Here is a 10,338-nt window from a genome sequence, read left to right as displayed (position 1 = left end):
TAATAACCTCTCCGGTGTAAGGTTTGCTCTCCGGCGTAGAGCTTCCAACTACTAGTGCAATTTGCAACTAGATGTTTCAATTAAGTAGGAGAGCGTTATTTTTAAGTAGGAATTACGTACAAACAAGAATTTTTTATACGTTTATTGTAGCGATGACTACTTTAAGATAGATATGGATGTGAGAATTTTCTTTTGAACGTTGCAAAACTTGTGGTAAGTAGCACAAATAATAACTATATTGTTTACAAACGCTTAGCCATTCTTAGAGTTAGCTTGACAATATTAATAGAAGTAGACATAAATTTTTATGAGAGTTAAACTCTTATAGAAAAAAACCTTTATACGACTTTTTATAAGAAGCTACTGTAAAAGAACGTTCAGGCTGAGATTTCGCCAAAAATTAGGAACATGTTAAGGAACTATTCAAAACGCATTCTCGTCCCCAGAGCTCTTGGAAATTACAATCTAGGTTTATCTCAAAGAGCTCTGGGGTCAAGAGTGTTCAAAACGTACTCAGAACAAAATAATGTAGCTCTAGAAATTTTGTATTTCTATACAATGAGGAAACTTCAATTCGTCTATTTAAAAGGAAATTTAAATTTTTGAAACACCTTTTGGTTGAAAATAAACTAAAGAATTTCCTTGAATAAACCGACCTTAATAGTAGAAAGAGTTTACCATAAAAATGACTCACTATCCCTTGATAACTGTTTTATCTAACGTCATTATAATTGGCTTAAAGCGCATCATATGACTTCTGAATTAAATAAATTTCAAATGTTTAGATAGACTGCATGGCGATTACCTAAGCTCAGAGCTTTTACCAAAAGCGAGAAGATGAGTACCATTACAGAAGATGAAGAGAGAGGTCTTCGGTTACACAAATTGTTAGACGAGTCACTCAACACACTTCGAGAATATCTTACAGCTCCCTATAAAACTGGACCATTGACATTTCAAGATGTTCTCAGGAAAGAAGAGAAGAATCTACGATCTAAATTACTTCCATATCAAGTTGAAATCGTATATCCAAACGGTGCTGTAGAATCTGATCCTACAACTTATGATGCTAGTCTCTTGGCAGCTTTGCTCAGATTTGTGAGAAAAATACCAAAACCAAAAACGGGATGGCATAATCCACCGTTAAACACTGATAAATCGGATTCCGCTCATATTGTTCGAATACAGCTTAGCAGAAATAAACTAATGCACAATCGATTGAAGAAAACGGATGTTGAATATCATGACTTCCTAAACGACATTGGTAATTCAATGGTCGCCTTAGGTTGTGACCTGAAGTTTGTGAAAAAGATCATTAACATGCCCCTTGATAACAATACTTCAGCATTGCTGAAACTAAAAGAGAAAGATTTAGAAAAGTCAAATGAAAAAGTTTTAGAGCTTGCAAAAGCCCTCCTTGATTTTGAGACTCCGTTCAAAGGCGGTATTTCTTTCGGAGTGGTGTCGCTAATTCCTTCTTTTACAGGAAGAAAGCTGGATGTAGTGAAGCTACATTCCATGTTATCATCAGATTCTAGAATCCCGACTGTTATAACTGGATTACCAGGCACAGGAAAAACTTCTCTTGCGCTTTTTTATTGTTACGAATATTCAGAGAGTTATGATAATAACATTATATGGTTAAACGCAAATGGAATTGAAGCTTTAAAAACATCAGTTGCTGGTCTAGCAAGACATTTGAAACTTTTAGATCACGAGCAGTCTTTTGATGTTAAACTTTTGTTAGCAGAAATATTCGACAAATTTTTAGACAGAAAAATATTGTTTGTATTCGATAACGCTGACGAACATGAAACGATTTTGGATGTGTTACCTAAATCGTTTTCATCGCCTGCATCGAATTCGACTATCCTGATCACGTCAAGATTGTCTAAATGGGGACAAAGAGTGAATGAAATGAGCCTCACAACGTTAACAAAAGAAGAATCTACAGAGCTCATTCGCAATTACTTGCCTAAAGAACTCATCGAAGATAACGATAACTTAAACGAACTGTATGAATTGTTAGAAGGTTTTCCATTAGCTCTGCAGCAAAGCATAAACTTTATGAAACATCATGTTATCACAACCAAGGAGTATATTAAGAAATTTAAAGAACAACAACAAGCACATAGATTGTTGTCATTTGCTTCTGATGATGTTATGTACAAACACAACTTCTACAGTGCCATCATGATGACGTTGAACTCTCTTGAACAGTGTGAGAATAACATTGTAAATGATCTCATGGGAATACTATCTTTCATGGACGGTCTAAAAATTGAAAAGCAATTATTTAATTTGTTTGATTGTTACAGTATTGAAGACATAGAAGATGCCATGAAGTCATTGGAGCAGTTCTCACTTATCCAAATTCATCGCAATTATCTTACACGAGAATGCTACATAACTGTTCATGGTTTGGTACAGCGAGTTGTTCGAGAATTATCTAAAATTTTGGCTAAAAGTGATCAATTCCTGGAAGTACTTTTCAATGCATTTCAATGTATAATTGACGAAAAAGAAAATGTGGAACATGTTAATTTTGGATCCCTGTGGCTGCATCACATCATTCAAATATTTCACACATCAAAAGATGACATTGTAGTGCGAAAGTTCCTTGCTCGTTTAAAGTATTATTTTGCGGCTGCTTTGACCAATGTTGGCAATGATGATATAGCTTTAGACTTTCTGCAATGTATTATTCAAGATCAACACGAACCAAACCAAACTACTTTCGATACCTTGAAATTGATTCTTCTGTCCTTGATTAACCTAAGGAAATGGAGAGAAGCGTTAGATATTTGCTTCCAGATGAAAGAAATTACCAGTGCTATACCAGGTACAAAGCTGTCAAATGCTACTGATGTCCAACATCACATTGCGTTTTGCTATTCACGTCTTGGCCGCAATGAAGAGGCTCTAAACGCATATGAAGATTTAAGATTAAAAGAAAAAACTCCTATTTTTAACCAATCAAAACTTACAACAGATATAAACATAGCAATGGAATATTATTATCTAGCAAACAACGAAAGAGCTCTGGCCGTGATTGACAATGCTATTCAACTATATGGGAAATCCCATCCTACAAAAGCAGTCGTTTATTTCTTAGCACATCGAAATAAATCTATATTTCTTATTAGACTAGGTAAGCACGAAGAAGCAATAGATATGCTACATAATTTATTGCCAGAATGCATCAAAACACTTGGTGATCACCATCAAGAAACATTAAATGTGTATAATTGCCTCGCTAATGCTCTCAAAAGCTTTGGAAAGATTGAAGAAGCTCTAAATCTTCTTCTAGAAATAAAAGAAAAAAGAAAACAATTAGGAAACGATTTCAATCATCACTCTTTGCTAAATAGGATAGATATCGCAGAATGTTTTTGCCTGAAAGGAAATTATTCTCTTGCTATTAAAGAATACAGTGACATTCTAAAGGTTAGAATAGAATTGCATGGAGAGGATCATACTGATGTCAGACATACCAAACTTGAACTTGCAAAAACATATTATTTTAAAGGAAATTATAGAAAAGCTTTACATCTTTATATGGATGTGAAAGAAACGCTGACAAAGTATGAATTTGTTGACAATTGCATAGCCAATTGCCTGCTGCAACTGGGAGAGTACAAAGAAGCCTACGAATTGTACGTGAAAGTCGAGAAATTAAGTGCATGCAGAAAGTCAATAGCTAATTTAACACACAAACTCAACATTGGCATTTGCTTGCAGCATATGGGTCATTACAAAGAAGCTCATGTTATATACGACAATGTCTATCAACAATACCTAGTCACTCATGGCGAAGTTAAACCAGAAACAGTTATCCCTAAATTTCGTTTTGCAAGTTGTCTTGTTGACTGTAGCAAGTATCAAGATGCAATCCACCTGCTGATTACCATAACAGATTCCAAATGTTACCAACCTGATGACATCTATAAACTGAGAGCTTATTATGAGCTTGCGAGAAGCTATTTCTACCTTGGTAAAACGAAAGAAGCTATAGATAATATTAATGAAGTACTGAGGATTGGTTCTGAATTAGAGGAATGTCATGTTTTGAAAGTGAAGTCAAAGATTCTGCACGCAGAGTGTCTATTGATCAATGACTTGGAAAAAAACGAAATTGAACAAGTTTACGACACATTAACGAAAGCGATGCAGAATGCTTCTGAACTTGGCGACAGTCACCCATTATTACTGCTAGCAAAGGTCATCGTTTCAAAAACTCTTTTTAAGCGTGAAAAAATAAGCGAAGGTCTCGAGATTTTACGAGACGTTAGATCCCTTCAAACATCTGTTCTTGGACCCGATCACCCTCATACTTTAAAAACTTTATATAACATTGCAATGTTTTCTTTGGACATTCAGGAAAGAAAACGAAAGCTGGAAGAAATTTTAAAGCTTCAAAGAGAGATTTTAGGTGAGCTACAGTATGATACAATTGAAACTGAAAAACAAATTGCAAATTGTTTCCACCAAGAAGGAAAACATGAGAAGGCGCTTAATTTATATAAAAATTTGCTTGTGAAACAAGAATCTGTTCTTGGAAAACTCCACAGGGAGACTATTCAAACTCAAGAATCGTATGACTTCTGTTTAACGCACGTGTCTAATAAAAATAAATGCCGTATTATGTGATGATCTTGTTGTAACTGTTGTTTATATACATGAGCCCAATGATGTCACTCTGCGTTTACATTAGATGCGAACATGTACGCAGCTGCTCAAGCCATCACCCCTTCTATTTTCAACTGTTCCAAGGTCACGTGGCGCAAGTTAATTAGATGCAACTTTGTAAAGCGCACGTCTTTCTTCTCGCTTTCTCCCTAAACCATCGAATCAGGTTTCAAAGCAGGAATTCTTAATAAAAGGAAACATATTCCTATCATGTTAAAATTAATTTAGTGTCAACCTCATTCCCAGAGCTTTTTTTTCTCTCGGACAGCTCCACCTATTTTCATCGGTCCCTTCGGCATTTTAAACCTCTTGTAGGCTAAAACACGTCCAACATCTCGACTACCCGTATCTCGAACTTTCCTTATCTCGACCTATTTTTAGGATCCCTTCTTTAGTATATTTCATATCACGCTATCTCGACCTTTTCTGTAATTTTTGAATTTCATCGCACAAGTAAATTCGATCTGGAAAACATTCGAACGTTCGAATTTCTCAAAATCAAGATTTCGAATGTTTACAATTTTCTCTTCGGTTTTACACATTAGTCTGGGATATAAAGCGTAAATGATTAAATACATATACATCCCTGATCAGGTTTAAAAATTTAAATAACTTTTCTAATGTGTGGATGATATTGATAAACTTTAATTATCTCGACATTTTTTACGATCGCGCTCCACTATCTCGAACTTTCCTTACCATCCCCGTGGAAGGTCGAGATAACGAGCGTCGACTGTAAGACTCATCCCGTCATATGAAAAAAAGGCTCTCGCTTGATGAGCATAAAGGCGAAAATTACTTGTTTAGCCGTCATGAAAGCGCTAGCGGCTTTGACATAGGCAACAAACCCTGGGAACGAGGATGTTCAGCATACGTAATTTTCTCTCATTCGTCAGCATTTATCGCAGTAGTTGAAATAAGTTCAACTACCATACCACACGGCTAATGAGAATTTACTAACCAATCAGATTTTGAAATACAATTTCAAAACGAGGTTTGGAATTTCAAAATAAAAACAAAAAATTACGAAAAAGGAAAGTTTAACTTGTGTGCAATTTAATGTAAACATTGAATATCTTATTGAATATCGTCCCCAGGGTCTTGTGCCCGCGGAGCCGTTATTACGGCTATCAACTTCATCAGCAAGGTAAAATGCCCTGGGAACGAGGTTGAATATCTTATAATTTTTTTTTATTAAAATGATTTTTTTTTTAATTTTCTTTTTTATAAAAAAACAGATTTTTTTAATGATAAAATTTTTATTTTAAAATTATATCTAGAGAGGCGGCATGTTTATTTATAAATAAACCACGTTTACTTTAATTCGGGATCAAAGTGTGATCTCTTCATAACTCATACTCGGTATCATACCTCATATTCGGTATTATACTGACTATGTGTTTATACACATGAATAACTTTTTACTTTGTCCAGCTGTTTGAAACAAGTGAACTTCTAAACTGACCCAACATCTTTCTTTATTAGTCTTGTTTTCAGTCATAATATTACTTATAAAATCTAAACAATTGCGAAAAAAAAATTAACATTCTCAAAATAAAAGCCTGTAAGCAGCATCGCACTTAAAGTGATTGTTAGACTATAGTATAGCGCAAGTTATTTGCCGTTAAAAATTTAGAGTAAAAAAACAAATAAATCAAAAATAGTTGTTTTTATTGTTTTTTACGTTACATCTATGTTTCATATATAAAAGCGTGTTTGTTACGAAACTTGAACTCATTTTTTTATTTTAAAGTTTTCTTTTGTCTTTTACTGTTATATGTGCAGTTTTATTTTTTGCTCAAACTGCTTTCTTTCATTCCCAGCAAATAGATTTTTGTATAAAGTGCGTTTTTTAACAACCTTTTTATTCCTGCTGGGGCACTAGGTTGCCGGTTCTATTTTTAGTTTCACATTTCACGGCTGTTTCAGAGCGGAAACTAAGACTGCGCATGCGTCAATAATTACGGCCACGTTGAGGCGCAAGATGGCGGGCGCAAATAAAAACAATCATGATAAATAAGTAACTAACTTTTTGAAATCGCTTTTGCATGATAGAATCTATTTCAGTGGATTTAATTTAGTTTTTTAAAGCATTTCAACACGCTGGAAGCTAAATCTTTCTTTTACCTTTGCGACAAGCATGCTGTTGGAGTAATACTGTGGCAGTTTTGAAGGCATACTTTTTTTTGTTAAAATTAACATGGCAACTTGTTCCAACTAATTTTTGGTTTTGTGGACGTTGCGAAGTTATGTGGCTGGTGTATTATATATTTTTGGAAAGCTGAAAGGCTCATCTACAAGGTAAGAAAAACGAAAAAACTGTATCAGTACTTCTGAAAGAATGCTAGAGCGCTGAATTCTGGCAATAAAAGTTAGTGTAAAACCTGAAAATTTTAACTCCCTCTTTGACATAATCTACTGTATGATTTATTGTAGGCATTAAAACTGTTGTAGTTTACTAAGCTAATATTTCACAGAATAACAACACTAAACAACATTCTATATAAACAATTCTGTAACTCTAAATAAGGTTTCTGCGTCTCATACACTACTAACGTAAGCTCGACAAAAAGTCAAATAAAAATGAACTATGCATGTAGTAAGCTAATTAACTGTTCAATTCTTTTTCTTTCTAGACCAGCTGATCCACCTTTGAAATAATGCAAAGACTAAAGGAGCTTGCAAAGTAATGCTAATATGCAGTTAAAGATATAACTAGCTATCTAAGCTGTAAGTCTAAAAGTTATTCTTCACGTGCAATTTTTCTTTTTTTAATTTTTGGTTTTAATTGGCTCGATTCAGGATTTACATTAACAAAATGTTGCTTTAATGTATTTCGTAACCGCTCGACTGGGTTTTTGATGCAGCTGTACCTGCTCGACATCCTGTTGATTTCATGATGCAAGCTTTCTCCACCTTAAAAATGTTATAATTTGACATTTAAGCTAGCTAGCTACACATTTTCTGAAAAATAACACATTTTGGTAAAAAACACAAATTTTGGTGTTACCAGGTTACAAATTTAAGTGGCTGTTTACCTTGTTCGCCATAAAACCCAAATCCAACATTCCATTTTGCTATGAACTCAGTGACATGATCTTCAAGCATATGCAGTTTTGGTGAAATATTAACTTTTGGCCAGTTAGTTCGCAGATGCATCATGAATTTATTAATTGAAATTTCTAGAATTATGTACTATATGTATATTATTCTTTCTTTTTGTTTTGTTTTTGGCACATGAAATTTTAAAAAAAACTTATTTATTATTAAAAAAAGGAACAAGTTTCTCACCTAAAGCCAGTATTTCCTCACATGACAGATATTTTGCCGAATTGTAAATGTTATGAACTTCTGCAAAGTAAGTAAATAACATGTCGTACTTATCCATTTCTAAATTCACACTGTGAATAAGCTGGTCATCATGCTTTTGTGCTGCAACAATCTCTTTAATGCTGGATGTTAAATTTTGGATGTTTTCTTTCTATAAGAGCAAGATTGTTTTTTTAATTTTCTTTAAATATGTTATTTTTAAATTGCTACATTATTGTTAGTATTAACAAACCTTTAGCAATTTATGTACATGGTTGCCGATAAAACTTTGGCCATGGTAGGCCTGACGTTCAACACCCATTTTTTGCAGCGTTTTATCTATTGAAGAAGCACAAGGACCAACACCTAAAATAAGATGAACAAACTATTAAACATAGCTTTAGATTGGAGAGAATATAAGGCTTGCATCATAAGATCAGAATGAAAATTATAATTTTGGAAAGTTTTTTTTCGGGAATTAAATTTCTTGGAATTTCCAGACAAAAAAACATTTGCGAATATCACAAAAAATTACTTAGGTAATAAAAATGATCATACCCACTAAAATTCTTTTGTTGTTTCCCAAGGTTGAGATTTCTAATTCTAATTCTGTGATTTTCTTCTCAGTTTTTATTATACTTTTCTCGTACGTCAGTATATTTCGTTGTAAGCCACCAGATATTACAAGCCAGTTTAACTGATCTTGCTGGTTTGCTAATTTGGCTTTTTCATCTTCCAGCTTTTGCTGCAAGTCATTTGTTTCTTTAAGGACTTCGATGTAGTCACCATAATCTGAATCCAGTTCATTGTCTTCTGTTGCCAACAGCAGAGCTATTTTTACATCATAGTCTTGGCAAGAAGACTCAAACATTTTAAACATCTTTTGATATACACCCAAGGAAATATGAAGACCAGGAATACAGACCTAAAATTAGGTGTTTATATAGATTTTATTTTGGGATTATTAAATCAACTTGCAGTGGAAAAGCATAAAAATATGATGTATACTTGATCAATAGGTATGTCAAAAAATATGTTGTCAATGACATTATAAAATTCTTTCGCATTTTTAGGGCTCCCACCACTTTCACGGAAATCTGCTAAATTTTCTTCAAGTGTCGCCAGTGACCTTTTCTTAAATTTCTTGCGAGTAAACACTGGGATGTTCATTAGTTTTGAGGTAATGTTGCAAAACAAACAGCTGTGACGCCCTAAACACAAATGTTAAAGTATACATATTTTATTAGAAACTTTTAAAAATAAACCATTTTTAACTATGCATTTCCCATATCTGCGTAGTAAAAACCCATTGTTAAACTACAGGAACTTTATGAAGTTGCAAAAAAAGTTCTGTAAAAATTAATTAATTTTGATTATCAACTAGCAACTTGCCCCAGATCTTAAGTAATTAATATTTACCATTTGCACCAGTTATACCATACATTGCACACAGAAATTCGTAGTCGCCATACATAAATACACGGAATATCGACTCTTTATATTTGACTTGTTGCAGCATTTTTATTTGTGGTCAAAAATTAATTAATTTTGATTATCAACTAGCAACTTGCCCCAGATCTTAAGTAATTAATATTTACCATTTGCACCAGTTATACCATACATTGCACACAGAAATTCGTAGTCGCCATACATAAATACACGGAATATCGACTCTTTATATTTGACTTGTTGCAGCATTTTTATTTGTGGTCGAAACCGTTCAAGGCAGACTCTTAAGTTTGTTCTTGTGTCTTTCCCTAATTTAAAAAAAAAATATAAAAAATGTTTTGATTTCTACTTTAGATCACTTAGATCATTTCTACTTTAGATCACAATTAGACATCACATGCATAGAATTTTGGAAATTCCAGTTTTAATTTTTTTTTTTTCATATTTGTAATATATTGCATTAATGTTTGTTACCTTCAAAAATGCTAAACATTATTGTGTTTTCCTTCTTGTTTGGGTTTAGAACATTGCCTATTTGATATGCCATTTTAAAACTATTTCCTCCATGGTCTCCACCAATTTTAACATGGATCTCATTGTCAGGAATGAAACTATGTTTTACAAGTAAATTGTGACATTCTAGCTTTTTGAGTTGATACAGAATGTGGCCAACTACATTATACAGATACCCCCAGGGCCTAGGTATAACGGATACCCTGTTTCCAACTGATAATTTGGTGAGAGGAGCCAGCTCAACTCTCAGTCCTTGGCCTACCCATTCAGCAGCGACACTTCTTGCTTTTTTTTCTGATTCAATTTTTATGTTGAATGTTTTCAACCAACGTGATATTTCACGTAGTTGATTCCATGGCATGTTTAAATTTGATTTCA

At 33.6% G+C, this 10,338-nt stretch overlaps 2 protein-coding genes across 2 annotated transcripts; one reads left to right on the top strand and one right to left on the bottom strand.

The window, feature by feature from the left end:
* The first annotated feature begins 17 nt into the window (after positions 1-17).
* LOC130629023 (uncharacterized) lies at positions 18-4,697 on the top strand. Its single transcript, XM_057442116.1, has 2 exons — positions 18-213; positions 786-4,697. The coding sequence occupies exon 2, from the start codon at positions 838-840 to the stop codon at positions 4,648-4,650; it is 3,813 nt and encodes a 1,270-aa protein (XP_057298099.1). The 5' UTR covers positions 18-213; positions 786-837; the 3' UTR covers positions 4,651-4,697.
* A 2,021-nt stretch (positions 4,698-6,718) lies between these two features.
* Positions 6,719-9,525, bottom strand: LOC130629024 (uncharacterized). The gene is made up of 7 exons (XM_057442117.1): positions 9,418-9,525; positions 9,007-9,209; positions 8,557-8,923; positions 8,252-8,364; positions 7,981-8,170; positions 7,728-7,871; positions 6,719-7,605 (listed from the first exon to the last, which is right to left on the bottom strand). Exons 1-7 carry the CDS (start codon positions 9,515-9,517, stop codon positions 7,433-7,435), a joined length of 1,290 nt encoding a protein of 429 aa, XP_057298100.1. The 5' UTR covers positions 9,518-9,525; the 3' UTR covers positions 6,719-7,432.
* Between the last annotated feature and the right edge of the window lie 813 nt (positions 9,526-10,338).

This window comes from Hydractinia symbiolongicarpus, chromosome 15 (genome assembly GCF_029227915.1).
Source record: "Hydractinia symbiolongicarpus strain clone_291-10 chromosome 15, HSymV2.1, whole genome shotgun sequence".
Classification (NCBI taxonomy): domain Eukaryota; kingdom Metazoa; phylum Cnidaria; class Hydrozoa; order Anthoathecata; family Hydractiniidae; genus Hydractinia; species Hydractinia symbiolongicarpus.
This window is presented reverse-complemented; position numbering and strand designations above follow the sequence as displayed.

What these genes read in the sequence shown, in the direction of transcription:
- LOC130629023 (XM_057442116.1), top strand. Translation starts at nt 838, where the DNA reads ATGAGTACCATTACAGAAGATGAAGAGAGAGGTCTTCGGTTACACAAA.
- LOC130629024 (XM_057442117.1), bottom strand. Translation starts at nt 9,517, where the DNA reads ATGCTGCAACAAGTCAAATATAAAGAGTCGATATTCCGTGTATTTATG. An exon ending in ATGTACATAAATTGCTAAAG is followed by an intron (nt 8,171 to 8,251) that starts GTTTGTTAATAC and finishes TTGCTCTTATAG; the next exon opens with AAAGAAAACATCCAAAATTT. An exon ending in TGAGGAAATACTGGCTTTAG is followed by an intron (nt 7,872 to 7,980) that starts GTGAGAAACTTG and finishes ACATAATTCTAG; the next exon opens with AAATTTCAATTAATAAATTC.